The sequence below is a fragment of the Micropterus salmoides genome, unplaced genomic scaffold (assembly GCF_014851395.1).
Source record: "Micropterus salmoides isolate LMB-PRFRI ecotype aquatic unplaced genomic scaffold, ASM1485139v1 Ms_hic_scaffold_6, whole genome shotgun sequence".
NCBI classification, from domain to species: Eukaryota; Metazoa; Chordata; class Actinopteri; order Centrarchiformes; family Centrarchidae; genus Micropterus; species Micropterus salmoides.
Genome location: NW_024044348.1, coordinates 8,433,593 through 8,456,140, shown reverse-complemented (window position 1 = coordinate 8,456,140; position 22,548 = coordinate 8,433,593). Strand labels below are relative to the sequence as shown.

The following is a 22,548-nucleotide window of genomic DNA, read 5'->3' as shown; positions in this document are numbered from 1 at the left end:
TGTGTGTCTGTATACTGAGTTAGATTCAATTATATCTCGTAACTTCTATGAAGTAAAGAGAAATTCAAAGAAAGGAGGAGCCAGCATGCATTTAAGATTAAGCAATTATCCTACATGTAGTTGGGAAAACCATAAAATCAATCAAGAAAAATATCTAATTCAAGAAAAATTCTGCGTGAGGCTGTGTACTTTTATATGTCCTCCATTTGGATCTCTTTGTTAAAATAAACTCAAAATAATTCTTACATATTCTCAGGGTGAATATGGTGTAAATCCCAAGAGTGTGTTGTGTTAATGGATTTCTCATGATACTGTAAATGAGCCCTAGCTACACTTTATACAGTGTTTCAATAAATGTCGGAACTAATTCTGCCAGTTTTCATTGGATCAAATGCAGAATCCACCAAAACACACTAGGGGTGTAAAATCAGACATTACACTGGCATAGAAAACACTCCACAGTAATAAAACACTTAGTTTGATAAGATAATATCCACAACCATGAACTGCACAAATTTCATGTTAGATTTTTGTTGCTGAATTTTCAAACAAGGTATTTCATCTGCTCAAAAAAAAAACCAACATAATATAACAAATAACAAGTCATGTGTAAAACATCTGAAAACTGCTCAGATTCCTGTGATCAATAACGCAGCAATCAATCAACAATGATGAACAAGTGAAGTATTATTTTGTTCAGCCAACGGGTGTAATAATACATAATAGTGTGTTTAGTCTTAAGCTGCAAAAATATGAGAACATCTAAAATATCTTTTTAATACAAAGACTCAAGCATTTGTCCCAGAAGTTTTCAAACACAGCCTGCAGGTTTGGCATGACTTAATATATAGGCCTACAACTCATGATGCATGTACAATGACAGACACACCTACTGTAAAAAAGGAGTAGTGATACAGTTCACTGAATACCCCTGAATTCCCTGAATACATAAACGGTAAAAATCTCTGGGTAAAAGAACAGTTTCAAATCAAATTGAAATTGTTGGACACTTGAAAGGTATGAAAAGGTATGTGCAACTATTTCAGAAGAGATAACAAGAGTCCTCAGAAATGATAGACAGTAGACTGTTGAAGGTTTGGAAAAATGTGAAAATATATAAAGAAGATATTTTATGTGATAAAGGCAAAGCAGAAATATAGGAAATGAGAGATAGAAGTAAGAATTAATACAGCTGCAGAGGTTGTGGGATGAAGAGTCAAATAGGCCTATATAAGATTAAAAATAAATAGGTAAATGTAAAAGCATAGAACAACATTTTCTGATTTATAAGATTATACTGGGTACACAAAAATAAGTAAATCTTTAAGCCTCACTGTAAAACCTTTCAGGGCAAAACTGCATGACTGTGAAACATAGTATTTTATCATCAGTAAAACACAGCTAGCCTATTACAGAAGAAGCTTAAATTGTAAAACAACGTGAGAGGTTATGGAAATACCATATTAATACATTTTACAAAATACGGGACTCATAACTCCAAGAGACACGGAAGACCGTGGTATACCAGCAGGTGGTAGTAATGCTCTAAATATGTTGCTATCAAAAGCTGAAGAAGAAGAAGAAGAAAAAAGGGCCAATCACGAACAGCCAAGCGTTGATGCGGAAAAAGTCCAACGCGGAAGCCACATCCTAAGTCCATTTTTGTGGCATGCATTTGAACTTTGATCACTTCTTACTACATTAATAGAGAGCTCATAAGTCCAGGTGTTAGTATTATCAGAGAACACAGGTGTGTTGTGCTGCAGGTATGTCGTCAAGTGCAGAAGCAGTGTTGCGGGCCGTGGAGACGCCGCTGTTCTGTCTCGGTGCTCTGACCGCGGCCTGGCTCTCCGTGTGCTTTGTGTGGCGGCTGCTGTGCGGGTTCAGGGTGTGGGTGCTGGGAAACGGACGGCTCGTGTCACCCACCACACTGGGAAAGTGGGCAGGTGAGAAACTCTATGAGGGTAATAAACGTTACTGGCTTAAATTAAGGTGGTCTGTGCCATTCAAGATTTAGTTTTTTATAGAACTGTGCAAACATGATTTGCAGTCAGTGTACTGAGATATATAGAAAATAACAAAATACTATACATGACAAAAATGTTAGTCAACCAGTTTTTGTTCAGATAGGTGGTGGTTCAGAATAACTTGAACAAGAACTTGAAGAAAACTTTTCTTTTGTAAAGTTACTTGTAAAACTAAGGAAAATGTCTCTGTCTTGAGGTTTTAATCAGCATTTCTTTATCAGATGTGACTCTCAAGCTGCCAAAATGTAAGAAACAATAAGAAATAGTTTCTGTCTCTAATCCACACAACTCCATTTTCAAAGGAACTTCTCTAACTTCTTTATTTTTGTTTACTGTTTATTCACTTCTTTCCAGTCTTTTACCTTACTGGTTATTCATTGTCAGATTTTTCTTCAATGTAGCCTGACTCATTCTGTGTTACTGTGAAAGAGTTAATGTCTGAACATCAAGCTTTAACAGCCACTGTTCACTGACCTCTTCTGGCTGAAAGTTAAAGTGTGTTGCATCTCTGATATAGGTGACGATTGCAACAGCTCAGCTTTTTAATAACCTCACATTAGTCTCCAGTCCGTAATACAAAGCAAAAGCAAACAGCATCTATGTATTAATGAGCTTTTAAACAGAGCATTTAGCTTTAGTCTTTGTCACATTACATGGTCTTAAGCTGATGCTACACGGGGCAACTTTTTGGGCAATGTTGCTGGTGGAAAGTCCGACTATGTTTTGAATGGATAGCGGTGGTACAGGGAGGGTGGCGGCGTGATGGGGGAAGGGGATTACAGTAGTAATCTTTACCCATTACCATTGACGGCAACACTGGCCAGCACCATTGCTCTAAAAGTTGCTCCGTGTATCATCAGCATTAGATGTTCCAATATTCCCTGCAAGCCTTGGACCAAACTGCCTGAGGAGCAACATAGGAAACACTTACTGCTTATATTATCTAGGCTATGACCTCAAAATTGAACACATAACTGAATTTATTTTTAATTTCCCACAATGTAAAAAACCCCAACTAATTATTATTTTGTTACTAGAACCTATGGCAGAGCTGTTGTATTGGATTTGCATTAGATTGTACAGGTGTACCTAATAAAATGGCCACTGTTTTTTGAACATGTCATGAATAGCCTGTACAGTACTGTGCGCTTGCGCTGTATCATGGCTGTCAAGCACAAATCCTGACTGTTCCTCTCCAGCCTTCTGATATTGCTTCAGATCATACTTGTTACATGTTATGACTACTTTTTCACAGCAACAGTAGACTACTGTGTACTACTATGGTACTTTTCACATGAATTAAAGAATGGACAGGGAATGATCATCCTTTTGTCATGGGTTGTTAACTGTAGTAAATCTTGTGATTGGATTACGGCTCAAGGGAATTATCAACTCAGAGTGAATACTGTCCATCTGTCCAGCCTGCTCACTGACTGAACCTTGAAGTTTGAACAGACTGCTGTGATATATTAATGTTGGCGAGTCTGGTGTTCAAGGTTCACACACGGTACAAGAAAAAGAAAACTAAAAAGAAGTCCACAGCTATTTGAAGTTTTCAGAATAATGATCTTTATAAGTATTCCAGAAAAACTAAAAATCATACAAAGAAAACAGAAATAGCAATAACCTTTTTAGATACAGTTATATTACATTAAGTCATGCTCTGTCAGTGGAAATGACGAAAATGCTTGTTAACAGTCAGTTTTTTTTTTTTTTTTTTGGTTACATGTTTCAAGTTTATAAATTATTTTATGTACGTATTTGTTTTTACCTAAGTATTTTATCTTATTTTTTTTATCAGACTTTTCCAACTAAACTTCTGAGCAGTCTTTTTCAACATGTGCCGTCACAGTCACATCAGTCTGCTAGAGAAACCCAAATGTTTTGAGGATGCGAGCTGAAGTTGCCTTTGATCTTTTTGTGTGCAGCTAAAACTGGAAACGCTTCAGACAGGTTTTTATTCTTGGATTACACATGCAAAATGAGTCAGAATATCCAATGAGGCAAAGGAGCTCATTTGCCTCAGCTGCTGCTTTCATTCACAAACTTTGTCTCAGTGAAGTGGACTTGATTGAGAGCATGGCCTGATTATGTAACTGGACCAGAGCCATTCATAAATGAGACGCAGGATCCTCGGGATTCTGGTTCACTGGTACCCACATCTCTCTTTTTTTTTTTCTTTTTTTGAGTGCATATGTATGTGTGTGAGAGAGAGAGAGAGAGAGAGAGAGACAGTGATAGAAAGAAAGTCTGTGGCAGTATTACAGAGAACCATTGTAGTACTACCCGAATGTACATATTTCAATGATTTCATTTGTTATAATTGTCATTGTTGTCGTTGCAGATACAATAGTTGATTTTGATTATTCTTGTACTTCTTGGTGCAATGTTACATTACATTATGGTTTGATTCTTTTTTCATTAGGGTTTGAAAATGATTATATAATCGGTTCATCTGTGATCAGTTATCATGCAGTATAAAATTACACAAAATAGTTAAACATACCCTGTATAATTCAAAGGGATCTTCACATGTCTTGTTTTTCTGAACAACAGTCCAAAACCCAAAGATATTCAGTTCACTGTGATATAAAATAGAGGAGAGAAGCAGCAAATTATCACAAGCTGGTGCCAGGTAACTTTTGAAATTGGATTATAACGAATAATTGATTATCAAAATAGTTGTTGATTAATTATCTGTCAGTTGACTAAATGTTTTGCCTCCATGCTTTGGCTTCTCATTTATGTCGCTGTTCTGATGATGACATGGGTTTGGCTAACCTATATGCACTAATCTTGCCAGCATAGCTTTGCTCACAGGCCAAGGCAAGAAAAATGTAAATGTGTGCTCCGCAAACGCCCATACATAGATTGCAATTATTGGTAGAATAAACTAAACATGTCATCTGTCAATTATTTCTGCATGGAATGGTTTGTTGCAAATACATGCACTGTGACTCCCTAGTGGAAAGAGAGCGAGTCTAGAAGTAGGGCAGGACTTTGGCTCGTATTGTCACAAATATTGAAAAATTAGATATGTTGGGCAAATTCTCATTATGTCTTCTTCATGCGGAAGACGTAAAACAGTGATTTATTCCCAGTCCTTTTAATTATGTTCTACAATAAAATGATGTTGGCTATCAAACCCAACACCCAAATGGTGACACATAGTAGCACTGTAATCAGAACACCTAGCCAGTCTAACCTACATTTGAAGAACACAGCAGTCCCTAAAATAGATCTTGTTTTATTTGACTGAAGGGAACATGCACTCAGCTGTGAAAGCTTTTTTTCTGTTCCGACTGCAAAACAGTTCATTCTTAAAACAACTAAAAATAACTCGGCCTATGTTTTCCTCATCATTGTGCCTGCAGACTCTCCATCACTCTCCCTCCTCTTCTCTGTGCTATTTTTAGTTGCCCCCAGGATCCCCCATGTTCGTGTTTGTCATTTTCTCTCCTCTTTCCTCCCCCCACTCTCTTCTCTTTGGCTCTGCTGCAGCCCTAGAGAACGCTTGGCACCTCAGCATCATCTGTACTCAGGAAGATCACACAAAGGGGAGATGGGTACAGCAAAGGGTAGATAGGCAGATGAGTAAGAGAACGAATGAATTGTATTTTCAAAATAACAAAATATTTGCTTAAAATAATCTTTATTATCTCTACAGGGAATTTGTATTAGGCATTGCTGCAACAGTACAAACAACAATTCATGAAAACATCATTCATCAGATGTTAGTGCTTAGTGATTAGTCATGATAAAAATCCCATTTACATAATTATGATAAACAATGTCCCTTTAAATGGATATAATTCCTAAATAAAGAAACATGTAGTAAAAAACTTTAATTTAATTAGGGATGCACAAAGCCAATTTGCTAGATCAGTATAAATGCTGATACTGACCTAATTAAGCAGATCATGTATTGGCCATGATGTGACCAGTTCAAATTAAAATAGTTTCCTCCTCATTGTCATTCACTGTTTTACACTATGCCACAATGGATGAATCTTTAGTATAAAACAGTGAGTCCTTTAAATTTTACTGGCCCTGGCAGCAGATCACAAATAACCAAAATAATGACCAAGCATGATGAACATTTTTATTGTTGATAGTATTTTAATCTTTAGTTGGCCAAGGCTGATCTCAGACAAAGTACAAAAGTTTGTTTTTAGTCAAGATTGCACTTACTTTGGTGTTCCTTGCATGTAGTATTTAGTGAGCCCAAGAGTCTAAAAACCTCGTTAGTGAACCCTAGAGGCTGCACTGCTCAGTGCACCCAGCCAGTCTGATGTGGTTTGACCTAACCAACCTACCAATATTCCCATCTTAAGTGCACCTCAATCTCACAAGTAGGTCTAAACTACAATGCAACACATAATATAAAATAAGAACAGAATAGTAATCACACACAATTGATACCTAAAAACACAAGATAAAGAACAATACATTAGTTTACACAAGGATGCTCTACAAGATGGGCTTTTCAGGTTACATGGGGACATATTGTAACAACCTGACTCTCCATCCCACTCCCCATCCACTTTTTGTTATATTTAGCCAGAGGTGTGATGAATAGTTCCTTCTGAAAGATAGGAATTGCTAAAAATAGGCCACTGCTGCTGTTTGTGCCAGGCAGTTTCAGGGCATCCGTTCGCTCGACTGCCACTGATGACAGAGAGGACTAAACTTTCCCTCTCTCTTTGTCCTCCTTATTCACCTCGGCTGCTCTCCACGTACCTCGTCCTGCAGTACATCTGTCTATACTCATAATCAGCCCTTTACCCTTAAAAGTCAATTTTATTTTATTTTTATTTTTGTGCTTGGCCATTATTAGTGGTTTTACACCGCACTTTCCAGGGATCCTTTGTCAACAGTCCATAACTCTGACATATTTACCATCAAATTTCTGTGGTGATAGTTCCTGAAGTTGGTGCTCTTTGTTCATCTGTGGTGGCTAGCGCAGCTTAGTTTTTCTACACTATTTTTAAGGTGTTAAAATGCGTCTCCCATGGTGTTCAGGGGGTCGAGCTGGAACATGGGGCAGCAGTCAGCTCGCAACTACAGATCCAAATCACACAGCTCTGGAGTCAAACACCTGAAAAAGCATCGGAAGGAAAGAGGAGAGGGACAAGAAAGCAAAAAACTACGGGAGATGGAAGAAGTCGAGTTAGCAACATGCATTAATGGGATAATATTGCATACAGATGGAGAGGAGGAGAGGGGGGGCTCAGTGCATTATGGACAGTTCCCTGGCAGTCTAGGCCTATAGCAGCATAACTAAGGGATGTTTTGCCTCACCTGAGCCAGTCCTAACTATAAGCTTTATCAAAGAGGAAAGTCTTAAGTCTACTCTTAAATGTGGAGATGGTGTCTGCCTCACAAACCCAAACAGGGACCTGGTTCCACAGGAGAGGTGCTTGATAGCTGAACGTTCTGATGCCCATTCTACTTTTGGAGACTCTAGGAAGCACAAGTAACCCTGCAATCTGGGAGCGCAGTGTTCTACAGGCATAATGAGGTACTATGAGCTGTTTAAGATAAGATGGTGCATGACCGTTGAGGGCTTTGTAGGTGAGGAGAAGGATTTAAAATTCTATTTTACCGGGGGCAAGTGCAGAGAAGCTAAGAGTCTTATTCAGGCTAGAAGTAACAAATGAGTGGACTAGTTTTACTGGAGTTAAAGGACATATCCTGATCAAAGATAACTCTATAGATATTATATAGATCTAGAGACTATATTTGTAGTCAATGCGTCTATGAGGTGTTTGGGGTCAAATACAATAACTTTAGTTTTGTCTGAGTTTAACATCAGAAAATTGTAGGTTAATATTTTCAGGTCCTTAAGGCATTCTTGAAGTTCAGCTAACTAATTGCTTTCATCTGGCTTGATCAATAGTTATAATTGAGGATCATCTGTATAACAATGAAAGTTTATGGAGTGTTTCCTATTGCTATTTCCTAAAGGTGAATAGAATTGGTCCAAGCACAGAACCTTGTGGAACTCCGTGACTAACTTTGCATGCATGGAGGATTCATTGTTAACAAACTGAGATGGTTCTGATAAATAGGTCTTCAAGCAGCTTAGAGCTGTTCCTTTAATGCCAATTAAATGTTGCAGTCTCTGTAAAAGGTTAGGATTGTTAATGGCGTTGAATGCAGCACTCGGGTCTAACAAGACAAGTATAGAAGTAAACCTTTTGTCTGATGTGATTAGAAGATCATTTGTAATTTTCCTGTGATATCTCTGTGCTATGATGCAAGTCCTGATTGTGAAGGTGTGGTCTGACTCAGAGCTTACACACAACAGGAAAGTCTATTTAAACTGTGCTCATGGGCACAAGTTTAAAGCTGAATGCAAGTTTAAGGCTGTAAATGTCTAGGTCAAAGTCTGTAGACACTTGTCCACATATCTCTTATTTTGGTCCAGGGTTTTCACGGTTTGGGAAAGGATCTTTCACTCCAATAAAGAAAACTAGTGTTTTTAGACAAAAGCATTTTCCACCTATGTGGCAACAGTTTGAGTAAGGCCCTTTCCTATGTCTACCTGACAGTGTAAATGCACAAAGCCAGATCCATTAAGACGTGGTTTTGACACTTGTGGTGTGGAAGAACTTGACTGGCCTGTAATTAGCCCTAATTTATACAGTGGGGAGAACAAGTATTTGATACACTGCTGATTTTGCAGGTTTTCCTACTTACAAAGCATGTAGAGGTCTGTAATTTTTATTATAGGTACACTTCAACTGTGAGAGACGGAATCTAAAACAAAAATTCAGAAAATCACACTGTATGATTTTTAAATAATTAATTAGCATTTTATTGCATGACATAAGTATTTGATCACCTACCAACCAGTAAGAATTACGGCTCTCAGACCTGCCCTCCTGTTCTCCACTCATTACCTGTATTAACTGTATCTATTTGAACTCGTTACCTGCATAAAAGACACCTGTCCACACACTCAAACAGACTCCACCCTCTCCACAATGGTCAAGACCAGTGTAAGGACATCAGGGATAAAATTGTAGACCTGCACAAGGCTGGGATGGGCTACAGTACAGTAGGCAAGCAGCTTGGTGAGAAGGCAACAACTGAAAAGGGAAGAAGTTCAAGGTGACGGTCAATCTCCCTCTGTCTGGGGCTCCATGCAAGATCTCACCTCGTGGGGCATCAATGATCATGAGGAAGATGAGGGATCAGCCCAGAACTACACGGGAGGACCTGGTCAATGACCTGAAGAGAGCTGGGACCAAAGAAAACCATTAGTTACACACTACGCCCTCATGGATTAAAATCCTGCAGTGCACGCAAGGTCCCCCTGCTCAAGCCAGGGCATGTGCAGGCCCGTCTGAAGTTTGTCAATGACCATCTGCATGATCCAGAGGAGGAATGGGAGAAGGTCATGTGGTCTGATGAGACAAAAATAGAGCTTTATGGTCTAAACTCCACTCGCTGTGTTTGGAGGAAAGGATAAGTACAACCCCAAGAACACCATCCCAACTGTGAAGCATGGAGGTGGAAAAGCATCTGAAGGTCCTGGAGCCAGTCCTAGCCAGTCTCCAGACTTGAACCCAATATAAAATCTTTGGAGGGAGCTGAAAGTCCGTATTGCCCAGCGACAGGCCTGTAACCTGAAGGATCTGGAGAAGGTCTGTATGGAGAAGTGGGCCAAAATCCCTGCTGCAGTGTGTGCAAACCTGGTCAAGAACTACAGGAAACGTATGATCTCTGTAACTGCAAACAAAAAGGTTTCTGTACCAAATATTAAGTTCTGCTTTTCTGATGTATCAAATACTTATGTCATGCAATAAAATGCAAATATTATAAAATAAAAATCATACAATGTGAATTTCACAGTGAATATGGAGAAGAGTATCTTTCCTTATTACATTCAGTGTTTTCATAGTTAATTTAACAGTATTTACTTTGTCCTTCTCATTCACTTTCTATTTGTCCTTTTCCCCCTTTTAGTTGTGACAGGAGCCACAGATGGGATTGGGAAAGCTTATGCGGAGGAGGTAAGACTCCCTCAGACTGGACAATATCAGACTCATAACTAAACAAATAAGAGGAGGAGGGAGTTAAATGGAATCTCTCTCTGCCTCTGTCAAATGCTTCAGGAATATTAAATTATTTATAAAAGTGTGCTTGAAAATCAAGTTTTGTACCTGGTAATGTTGGTTTTGTAAGCTTGAACATTTTAGTTTGTATTTGTAATTTCAATGGGTCTGTTTTAAAAATACATATTTGTAATCGTTGTTCTATAAATGTGTGCTTTTGATTTGTACCAGTGATTTCTGTTTGAAACATTTGTATATTCTGTAACATTCTTCTTTTAGTTTGTTGAGGCTGAATATTTAGGCCTCTGTAAACTGTGCTTTGCAAGTTTGTGCATTCCGATCCATGCCTTCAACCGTAATTTCATTTTAAGTTCACCATTTGGGAATGCTAGCTAAGTTAGGTGGCAAGCTACTTAATGTTGCCTAACTAAGAGAGCCTGTGTCAAACTTTTTCTAAATAGTTAGACTAAATTTTAAAAAGAAGTTAATGTTACACCTGAAGAACTATGTCGCCACACCTGAAGTAACGCCTAACTAATCCCTTGATGCAGACTCCTAGGAAGGCTGTATTTATACTTTGAGAAAGAGAGAGGGCAAAATAGATTAACCGTTAGTTCTGCACCCTGTGTGTCGTCATTGCAAGTATATGTTGCTTTTATTGTTTAATATGTAGGAGTATATAGCTATACTACAATGCATTTTCTGTTAACTAGCTAGTTAATGATGTAGTTCTGTTTTCACACAGTAGAGTGTACCCTAGGATCACTATTTCATGCTCCAGACTGGAGTTCAGTTCGTTATGAGTAAAATGATGCATAAAAAGGATGATGTTCCAGATGTGCTGCAACAACAGATTAATGCTTAAAATGTAAATCATTTATTTTAGTTAAACATACTCCAACGAAAATAGGCACAGAAAACAATGGTAATGTGGTTAAAGCAGGAAAGCAAGTAAATCAGTCTGCATTGATCTATGAATGAATGTGGGCGATTCTTACAGTATCTGCTGGCCACAGGTGCTTTAAACTGTATGAAAAGCTTCTTCAGTTCATGAAATCCCTGCAGCTTCTAAAGTCAGCATGACTGTTAAATCTGCAACCTCTGAGAAGTGCTGCGCAAGAGCACAGTGCCATTGTGCACGGATGTTCATTATGTTTACCTTAATTAAATCACTTAAAATTTCCTACTTATTACACAATAAAAGTAACATACTTTCAGTAATGACACACAGACTTTAGCACGGTCAATCTCTTTTTCTGTCTCTCTCTTTGGATAACAGCCTTCCTAGGAGAGAGCATCAAGGGACTAATGTTGGGTGTCGTGCCCAGTGTGGCGACATAGTGCTTCGCACCTGCCAGATTTGGCTTCACTCAACCGGTTTTCTGGTAGGCCACAGCGCCTCACGTGCCTCTACATGTAACTAAACATTTTCTCTCTTCTAAGTGTTGGGTGTAGTGTCAGACCTTGTCTGATCACCATTGTAGCTTCACTCAACACCACACCTGCTTCTACACATGACAAAGTACATTTTGTAACGTCAAGTGAGGTGCATCTACCATAAAGTGTAGTGTAGCTGTGGCACAGGGGATCATATTAACATTTCACCTAAATGAACCTATAGAAATGGAAGGTGTGATGCCAGAGGTTGATCAGCTATTAGAAGTATTGTCAGGTGCTAAAAAGGCATTTGAGTTACTGGTGTGCATACATATTGATATTTTCCACCCCTCATACAGTGTGTACAAAACATTTTACCACACAGTTTACATCTGTCAGATGCGCCTGCCTCACAGCTTGTAAAATTGAAGGCCATGGCTCTGAAGCACAGTTAACAGGTAAAAGCCTAAGGGCACAAACATGGTCCACACAAGTATGCAAACGCAGATACTCTGAGGTACGCAAGATTGATTTCACGTATCATTGTGTTCTGGAGTGTGTCACTCAAAAAATCTTAATGCAATCGGGAGCTGTAGTCTGAGCGTTGCAGGTAGTGGCGCTAAAGCATGAAACAACAACAGATAGCTGACACCTTCTGTTTGGGTTCACTTCATCACCCAAAACAACCATGGCTGACAAGAATGACGAAACCCAATCTGAACATGTCCGTGTCACGGATGTGTTAAGTAGAACAATATGCATAGGCATATTTATGACATTTTGTCACCTCTTCCTTCAGACAGGAATGCAACTGAAAACGTATATACCGTTATCATCACGCTATGATTAGCACTATAACGGACTTTAGAGAACTGGTGATGTGAGCACCCGTGTAGTATGTTCACTGATGTTGAGCGCTTGTGCCTGCTTGGCCAGGTGTCCTAAATATAAAAGTTCTTTTAAGAAGATTTTAGACCCATTGCAGGATGATCATCATCATTGCATACAGGCAACTCAGCAATGCAAGTCATTACTTTGGCCTGTAATATGTATTGAAGTGCACACATGTGTCTCCTTTTGTTGACTAGAATTTTCTTGTGTGCAGCTTGCCCGCAGAGGCTTTGCCATCGTACTGATCAGCCGCTCTCAGGAGAAGCTGGATGATGTATCCAAGGCGATCAGTGAGTTGTGTGTGTGTGTGTGTGTGTGTGTGTGTGTGTGTGTGTATAGCATACATAAGAACAAATAAAAGAAAGTGATTACTTTTTTTTTAGATGAGCTGCATGAATTGTTAAGAATGTTCTCCAGTCCAGCAGCTGTCATACTTAACATTATATTAGCCTTGTGCCTTTGGTCCACAGGTACTGTGGATTTCCCTTGACTGAAAGATGGGGAAATAGTTTGACTGATGAATTAAATAGTGATATTGAGCTGCACACTGTATTTCACATTCATATATATGAAACTATACAGCCTTATTTATCCTGAATTTGAAATGTTGCTGCCATATTGCACTGTGTCATAGTCCAGTAGGACTAAAGACTAAATGATATTGCATTGAATTGCGTTTTATTTTTTTATTTTTTCATGAGTGAGTAGAGATTCAACAGGGCTCTTATGCTTTTGGTTATGAGGCAGTAAAGTCTCCTGTTGGAGCTGAAAGTGAATCTGTCCAATTAAATGAAAGCTTCCCTCTTAAGGGAGGGATATCCTTACTGACGATGAAGGATAATCCAGGGCTTAATTATTTTTTTTTCTCTGCTCAGCTCTTCCCTTTCCAAGTGTGTTTGTTAGCAATGTGGTCATTCATAGATTTCTGGTATCTTTTATTGTTTTTATATATAAAAAATATGCACAATTAAATTTTACATTTATGCCCTCAGCAAGCAAATGTGGTGTGGAGACCAAAACGATTGCAGCAGACTTTAGTGGCCTAGATATCTACTCTAAGATTGAAGATGGACTTGCAGGACTGGAGATTGGAGTATTGGGTAAGACTGCAGCAGGTGCTAAGGCCAACTCACTATTCATATAATGTAATTAGTTGGCAAATTCAATCTGAATAAAGGCCTATAGACAACAGGAATTCTCTATAATCTAAATATAAGTTTTTCATGTAATTAAAAAGGTTAATTTATCCTGGCTTCTTAAGCCCTTTGCTGCCCTCCTAAGATTGGAAAGAGAAATAACATTCCACATATAAAATATATTATGTACTATTTGAATGACACATTGCTGTTATTTTTCTCTTGTTAACAGTGAACAATGTTGGAATATCCTATTCATACCCTGAATTCTTCCTGAACGTCCCCAATCTCAACACTGTAAGTTAAAGGTTTAATACTGTTCTATTTGCCATGAATGTATAAATGATTATATCATACAGGCAGATGAGGTAATTAATTTTTTACATGATTATGAGGAATAGAAGTGGTAATAATAGCTCATCCCATAACACACATTTTTATCTCATTTTGTCTTTTTATGCAAATCTTATTTCAGTGTAGTTTGACCCATCTAGCTCCACTACAAACTGGATCCTTTCCAGTTTGCTGTATTGACAGGTTCAGAATCATATAAATTTTCTGCCTTTTATAAATGTTACTTGAATAGACAAAAGGGCCCTTGTGTGCAGCTAGAACCGAACTTAAGACAAAATGAAACTGCACAAAGATGGCCAGCCAAGTTAGACTTTATAAAATATTGTGCTTTTGTACAGTCTTGCTTACCTAAGGCGAGTCTTTGGTATTTTCTGAAAGTTGGTCACACATGGCAAATACCAGACAATGAAAAAGCGCAAGTGGCGAAGAGTCATAAAGTTAAAAAACTGACTCAGGAATGTGTGTTACACAACTTTATCTAGCCAAAGTTTTCTGATATTAGCCACAATAATTACAGACTTTCAGAAGTTACATAGTGTCGCTTTAAGGTGAACAGCCTTTGGTATTTGAACAAATATATTTTTTGTTTTCAGTTCATCGACACCATGGTCAACGTTAACATAACATCTGTGTGCCAGGTGAGTATTTATTATTTTAAAACATTGATGTAATTGTAATTTGTTTTTGAGTCTGATCAACAAAAAATACCCCTTTTTAATGTCTAAGGAAATAAAAATCGCAATTCCCCTTCAGGTTGATATTGAGTGGCAGTGATTACAGCCTTGTGTCTTTGTAGATAGAATGATCTGCTTTGCAGCTGTGGGTACTTCAGATTTAACTGGTTACCGGTTGTTCTTTGATAAACTGCTTAAGTTCAAAAGAATAAAAAATGACGTGAAGTTTAAGGGGTTTAGACATGGACGTCTGTGTTGCCTTGAGTGATGAAGTTTGTCCAAGTGGATTCAAATGGCTGAAGTAGTTTGATCCACTGTCAGGTAGTCCCGCACACCAATAAACACACACACCCCAACACAGGGAAATAAAGCATATTAAGTCACTTCCGTCCCTATTCTCCATGTTCGGCTGTTCCCAGAGCAACAGCTAAAGTCCACCCACTCTCTTAGCACTTAATTTATGTCATTCAATATTTGTTTAAACTGCTCCCTCTGCTATCATTATCATTTCCTTTCTCTCTTTGTCTTCCCTCTCCTATCACCTCTCCACACACAACCCACACAAACACATCTACAAATGTGGATGCCCACCTCCACACACTTGTCCACAACCCACCCACATTAAAATTAAAATGTTTCTGTCTGTCTAATGTTTCTACTCTGTTTCTCACCCAGATGACGCGTCTTGTTTTACCTAAAATGGTGGTGAGGTAAGTTTGTCTGACTTAAGCAGTAATTAAGTTAATATATCATTGATGTCTGTGAATCTTCAGTTTTAACACCAGCTCAAATGCATTAAGCAGCACACTGGGCTGGATGATAAATGGGCATTTGAACCATATCGCCAGTCATAGCAGCACATAAAGCATCAGCTGAAAGTAAAGGAATTTTCTGATAATTTTAGACCGTTGTAGCTGAGTGAAATTAAGTCTGAAATTTCTTGTTTAGATTAAATATTGTATGAAAGCTGGAGCCCAAATATCCTCAGATTGTAAATATTTAGGTGTTGATGTTACTGTGTCTTTGATCTTATCAATATCTACCAGCTCTACTTTGATGTACAACAAGAACAGTTTTGGTTCAACTTGCCAGCCCACATAGTACCATGGTTCTCATCATTCATGGAGTGATATAAGGCTGAAGTGTTGGCTGCATGGCCCCCCTTTGTCTCATGCTTTCAATTTCTTCTTGGTGTAAAAGTACACTTACTTATATTCCTTCCTTCCTTCCAGGAAGAAAGGGGCCATCCTCAACATCTCGTCTGCCAGTGGGATGTACCCTGTTCCTCTCCTCACTGTCTACTCTGCCTCCAAGGTAACTGCAAAACATTGTTTATGACCTTTTATTCAAGTGTTAACTGAAGTGTTATCTACAGTGGCATCCCAGCATCATAAACTGTTTACATCCTACCATATACTGTGGTCCATGAGGACAAATCCATCTTTGTTCTCATGTTATGAATTATTCTGTCCAATCCACCAACATAAATTGAGGCAAAGCATATTTACTGATGAAGATAGATGTTAGTTCAACATTTATGTAGGGTTTAAGTGAAGGATCGTCTTTTTTCATATTTGCTATTTTAATTGTTGAATATAAATAAGTTGGTGACTAACTCGGTCCCGAGGTAGTGTACCAATTAAAAATGTTTATAGGAGCATGTGGTGTCATAATGTTTTATAACCGTCTCATGAGTGTTTGTTAGTTTAAAAACAGCCTGCTGTTCACAGTTTCAGCTGATTAATTTGCTGGTGTCTTAATTCTGGGTCATGTTTATCTACTAAATCCCGGTTTCTGCACTGCAAGTTTAAAAGTGCATCTAAAATCCATTTAGGGTGAATCTTTAGTTTAATGTGCAATTAAATGATCATTGCAGTTCATTACACCTGCTATTAACATTGTAAAGGACGTTATACATGAACAATATTGAAATGTAGTGTTTTGTATTCTTTCTTACTTGAACTGTAGAATTAACTAAAATGACTTGCTTTTTTCTTATATAGGCGTTCGTGGACTTCTTCTCCCGAGGACTGCAAGCTGAATACAAGAGCAAAGGCATCATCATCCAGGTATATATATCATGAACCTTAAAACATTAGTTGCTACAAGCCCACATGGTTTTCCTAAAGGCTTATTGGTTCACTATAGTTAAAATGCAATTTTGAGCAAAATCCTTTTGTGGATTTGAGACTAAGAAAAATCGTCTCAACACTGTCGATACTTTACCAAGTTATGTTCATTTACCTTTTACCATGTTTCCTTCTTTTTTTTCCCCCCAGAGTGTTCTGCCATTTTTTGTTGCAACCAAGTTAAGTAAAATCCGACGGGCTACGCTGGACAAGCCCAGTCCAGAGCGGTATGTTTCAGCTGAACTCAACACTGTGGGGTTACAAACCCAGACCAACGGCTACCTGCCCCATGCCATTATGGTAAGTCTGGGTATGTAATGCTGGTAGAGAAGAACAAAGAGTCTAATACAAATGCATGTCATGTATTATTTTCAAATCCTCACTCATTCAGATGCGGGCTTCATTTAGATTTTTTCAAAAAAGGAATTATTGATTTGTTACACAAAAACAACAAACAATGTTTGCATATTGTGGATACTGGGTGGATACTGAGAATGACTCAAGATCTGCTGAAAGTGCTTCCATCAGTTGGAACTTTAAATCACACTGATCTGCCTGATTTATGCAAATGTGGTTCATTTTATATTATCAGCCTGAACAATTGAAATGCAGGTAAGGGAACACAGCTGGAGCACATAAGCATGATTCCACTCTTTGACACAACTACAACTGGTTTCTCTGTAGAAGTAATAGATCTGGTACAGTGTAACACTCATTAGAAAAGGTGTCACATTACAGATAGTCAAGGTCTTTTCATGGCACAAGACTGAAACCTCATCAGGCTGAAATTTCACTTTATACAAGAGCTTCCTACCTACTTGTCTACATTCACTAAATTAATGTTGTGTCAACAGTTGCTAAAGCATCTGTCAAAAGGTAAACATCCTCTGAAATAATGGCGTGGGATGCTCCACTACCTTGCAGTATTGTCTGCATCCTAGCACAGTAATTACACTGTGGAGACACAAGCATCAGCAATGAGAGGCAAACACAAAAATAGTTCAGGGCCGGTATTTATCAAGCTTCTCAAAGTGTCATTTTAGTCTTAAGTGCTGAGAATTCATGAAATTTACTTCTTTCAAAGTTAAGTATAAAAGCAAGTTATCAAATTTCTTAAAGCTAAGAATCCCTCTCACTTTCCAAGTTATTTAAGACAGCTCGAGAGGTCTCAAAAGTGGTTAGGAGTTGCCAGTAGAGGCTTGTGATGCCACTGCGGAGACAGAGACATGCGCAGATCTTTCAGGAGAGGAAGAATGTTTGAATTATTTGACAACACGTACGACGGGGTGGGAAAGTGCAGGCATAATCTTTATCAGCGAGTTTGTGAGGGACGTCATCTCACCACTGATTTTACGCAGCAATACATTTTCAGCTAAATTGTAGGTTGTGATGATGCTTTGTTTGCCACAGGAACAATGCAGCAAAGCTGATGATTTTGGCCCATCATAACCATTAATAAGCCGAATTGTCACTTCCCAACAACACCCGCCGTAATCCGACAGAAGCAAACACAATTCATGCAAATAGCAGACTTCCCAGGAGTAGTAGGTGCAATTGATGGCATATCAACTTTATCTTTCATTTCCAGTGTTTACGTATGTAAATATTAATAATAATTAAATAAAATTCTTAATTGTTAAATGTCTGTTGAACGTAAACTCCTCTTAGGAATTCCACCGTTCAATGTGAATTTATCTGAGAATATTCTACAATAAGGAAATCTATTCAGTGATTGGTCCTTGCCTACATTGTCATCCAAAATCCTGTTTGTGGCACAGCAAAGTGTTTTGAATCAGCTCTAAGACTGACACTTATGATTTTTGTCCTACACTTCACTCAAATTAGGACTTAGATGCTTGATAACTAACTTTTAAGCACAGCTTTGAGCAAAGATATTTTTTACACTTAAGTCAATTCTTGGCAGTGTTCCTATGAGTAAATATGAGAAGCTTGATAAATACAGGCCCAGATCTTTTGGCTGTGTACATTTTGGCAGAGGTTACAGAGAGCAACAGTCATTTTCTCCTTCCACTTCCTCCATGCTGAGTTGGATACTGCTGAACTATGCAACCTGAATATCAATGATCATGTTTATTGATATACCGTCTGTTTTTTTTAGCAGTTCTTTGGATGTATAAAACCTTTTAAAGCCCACCGGCTTGCCCACATGAGCTACTTCCAAGGTGTGCATACTAATATAAATGTTTAAACTGTTGTCAAAATGGACAAGTTTGGTTATATTCTCCACAATTCACTCGTTCGGTATATTTTACATAAACCATGAGCACTAAAGTATAATTCATTCAGAGACAGAACAAAAGTGGTAACTCTCCTATCTTTGAAGAGGTCATAAAGTCCAAATATGTGTCAATTTCTTGATTAATTATATATTCCTTTAGTCCTTAAGGGTCCACCGATCAAAAGAATAAAATGTTTTTTTTCTTAAAAATGAATCCAAGTTGAAATAACTATGGTGACCTTCTACTTTCATCTTTTCTAAGGTAGGCTACCGGTGTTTTGACACAGGGTTCTCTCTCTCTCTGTGCAGGTTGGCCTACATGCGGTCTCTCATACCTAGATCAAATTAATTTGTAATTGATGTTATTTGATAGCCTAATTTTTATACAACTAATATTCACGGGTTTAAATAAACAATTTGATAACTAACAACACCATCCATTTCAGCATAGCACCTGTACAGTGCAGCTTCGCCGCTCTTCTCCCAGTAATAATCCCCAGTTCACCAGTATCTAATTGAGACTACTTTAAAGCGGCAATCTGCAACCTTGTTCGTGTGCAAAAACAACAATAGATGTTCTGTCCTTTTTTCTGTTGTTCATCTGTTGATATATATATTTTTTTTGGATGCACGATTAAGATAATGTCATGGTAAAAGACCTGCAACAATACAACTAAATGGATATGGAAGTTAAGGGCACTTAGAATTAATCTAATAATTCTAATGAATTTAATGATGTATAAATTTAGAAAATAACAATTTTCAGCTTTAAAGTAAATTATCAGGAGAAATAAAAATGATGCAATTAGAAGGGTTTTTATTGGTAATTAATTAACTATGGTAATGGTAAGTCAATGAAAAAACCATTTATGATGCCTCATAAAACTGCTCCTTGCTTAAAAAGAGAATTTAAAAACTGAGTTTCTTCAGAACAAAATAACAGTTTGAGCTGCCATACTGTTGTCAGGCTGCCTTTTTTACACCTGGCTGGGGGACTACCGATGAAAATTAGCACTTTTTAGCTAACTCGGGTACATTTACATTGTTTTAATGTTGATTAATGTACACTGTCCCCTTTCAAATAAATAAAGAAAAAGGTAAGCTGTTGCTTTAACTGTCATTATGGGTAAAGCAGAAAATATTTTATAACTGTAATTTCAACTGCCTACTAATGCACAATATAAAAAAATGATGCAAATTTGGTTAATTTGTCCAGCGACATAAATCTACCATACATACTTTGTAACTTTTGATAACATCCGAGGGATATGGTTTTAAAAATGCTGAAATGGAAATTTAAGTTTGCAGAGACAAAATGGCTCTGAATTAGGCATTATTTGAAAGGAGCATAGGCATCAAAACAGTAAAAGTGCCTGATTTTTCCTTTGCACAAACTTGCAAGGAGCACAGTCGTTGCTCCTGTAGGTTGGAAATTAATAATGAATGCTAATCTGTTATTTGTAAATGCCACCAGCTGACCATGTAATTTCCCTCTGTAGGGCTGGGTGACTACAGCTCTGCTCCCTGCCAAGCTCCTCAACAGTTACATGATGGGGATGGGTTTGTCCCAGCGTGCTCGTTACCTGAAGAAGCAGAAGCAGGGATAGATCAGCAGCGGCTGGGAGCGACCGCAACAGACAGGGGGGACCAGCTGTGTTAACAACTCGTCCAACTACCATCATCATGGACAAAGAAGAGAAAATGTGACAGTTTCTAGGCAACATCTCACTTTCCCTCCCTCTGATTCTCCCAGTCAAAGATGATGTGAGGCAGTATCTGGCCACAGTTGCCACTACACATATTCAATCCAAACAGCTGTGTGAAAAATACTGAAGAAGATGGTGCTGCTCATTGATTGATCAGCTTTAATGAATGGAATACTAACATGAAAACTAAAAACTATTCCTAAAAGTCTGCAAAACGCGTATGTTTGAGTGTATGCTTGAGCGTATGCTTGAGCCTCCTGCAAGTATGTGGAACAGCTCTGGATGATGTGGAATAGCTTAAAGCTTTTTAGTAGAACACTGGAGGTGGTACTTACTGTTAACAATCTCTAGAGCACTTAAACAATGTGCTATTAAGCTTTAAAGGCTGAAATGTTTTTTTGTGATATTAATAGCTTCCTTAATTCCTCTTTTTTTGTGTCAGATGTTTCAAAGCACTCAGCTTTACACCTTTCCTTCTTGAGCACCAACTCAAAATCATTAAAGATCTACTGGGTTTTTTTTTAATCTTAATATTTTCTAAACAGTATTGATTTGGTGGTGAAGGGACAGAATGTATAATTTACCAAACTACATTTCATCTGTTAAATGAAGAGGAGGCTCTGTAGACAAACAGCCAGCACAGAGAGAGAAGTTGTGATAGAATATAAAAATGTGTTTTGTTTACATACTAAATGGATCAAATCCACTCTTATAACTGGTGTTACTGTTGGGCACAACTTTCTATCTGAAAATTCCAGAAAATTCTCTCAAAATGCAGTGTGTGACGTTAATCTCAATCTTTTCACTTGTGTTTTCTTAAACCCAACAAAATGCACAGCAGAGACAAACTAATAAAACAATGTAAAATCTGACACATTTCTTTTGGGAATCTTTGAGTTTGTATGTTCATGGAGAATGTTAGTAGTAGTCTCATATATAACTTGTCTTGGCTCAGATATCAGCTTTAAGTTATACTGTGTTAATCCTGATGGAAGATTTGTACTTGACATTTCACTGATGCTAACTGTTTAGTTGGTTTTCTCAAGGGTAATTATATTGATGTATTTGTAATACCTGGGATCAAGGTGCAAAACTCACTTTTTTATACACCAGCCAAATGGCTAGTGAATGTTCAAAACCTGCCAGCCACTCAATAGATTACCATTGTTTTTTTTGGCTGGTGAGGGAAGCAACTCAAGCAGCCACATATTTTACCAGTATTTGGCTAGTGGCTAGTGCTAATTGTGTGCCCTGCCTGGGATGCATAGTGTTTGGGGAAAGCAGACCAAAAAAGCAGAACAGTTGTCCACCATTAAGATGTACTGACTATTTAGAAAACTACATTGCATTTGTAATTTCAGCCATGAATAAATATCAATTCAAATAGCTTCATCCAGTCATCTGTCTGTTCTGACTTATGCCTTGTTTCATTTTTCATGTTTTGAATCACATGACTGTAAAATGTCGACCATAAAGGAGACCAATTTTAGCCTATGTTATACTAAGGTAATGGGAAGGCCTGGCAAGATAACAGTTGTAGTTTTAATTTCTTAATGGGCTTTGTAAGTATAAATAAGCTTGGAGTCACATACCACCTGTATAAAGTATGTAAATCTCTATATGTGGAATCTCTTTCCATCACACCCAAACAATGACTGTAAAAAGTCAAACTGTTCTGTGTTTAAAAAAAAAAAGAAAAAAGCCCTATATACCCATGAAAAATCAAAAAACAAACTACCGCACACTGGTCTGACTTTACTACCTTTATTGTGAGCAGCGCGTTTCGCCCATTGCTTCTTCGGGCTCACATAGTGAAATTACAAAAACACTTACAGGTGTGCTAAGTAGACCCCTGTGCAGGTCATGTGACCAGCACAATCCATGTTTTGCATGACACCTATAAAATCAACATCTTAGGGAATTTAGTGAATACATCAATAACACTTATTCAA

The 22,548-nt window shown here is 37.9% G+C and overlaps 1 protein-coding gene across 2 annotated transcripts; it reads left to right on the top strand.

The window, feature by feature from the left end:
* The first annotated feature begins 1,614 nt into the window (after positions 1-1,614).
* On the top strand, positions 1,615-21,988 carry hsd17b12b (hydroxysteroid (17-beta) dehydrogenase 12b). Of its 2 annotated transcripts, XM_038701043.1 has the most exons (12): positions 1,615-1,946; positions 10,002-10,048; positions 12,573-12,648; positions 13,351-13,458; positions 13,727-13,791; positions 14,442-14,486; positions 15,198-15,232; positions 15,755-15,836; positions 16,526-16,591; positions 16,802-16,951; positions 18,771-18,834; positions 20,390-21,988. In XM_038701043.1, the coding sequence occupies exons 1-12, from the start codon at positions 1,769-1,771 to the stop codon at positions 20,548-20,550; spliced, it is 1,077 nt and encodes a 358-aa protein (XP_038556971.1). In that variant the 5' UTR covers positions 1,615-1,768; the 3' UTR covers positions 20,551-21,988. The 2 variants fall into 2 exon arrangements, with proteins under 2 accessions (XP_038556971.1, XP_038556972.1); XM_038701044.1 differs by lacking the exon at positions 18,771-18,834 and having other exon boundaries at positions 1,769-1,946.
* Positions 21,989-22,548: the final 560 nt, after the last annotated feature.

Excerpts from the sequence above, each read along its gene's own strand:
- hsd17b12b (XM_038701043.1), top strand. The coding sequence starts at position 1,769 with ATGTCGTCAAGTGCAGAAGCAGTGTTGCGGGCCGTGGAGACGCCGCTG. Across the intron at positions 13,459-13,726 it reads ACTGGAGATTGGAGTATTGG|TGAACAATGTTGGAATATCC; the intron begins GTAAGACTGCAG and ends TCTTGTTAACAG. Across the intron at positions 15,837-16,525 it reads CTGTCTACTCTGCCTCCAAG|GCGTTCGTGGACTTCTTCTC; the intron begins GTAACTGCAAAA and ends TTTCTTATATAG.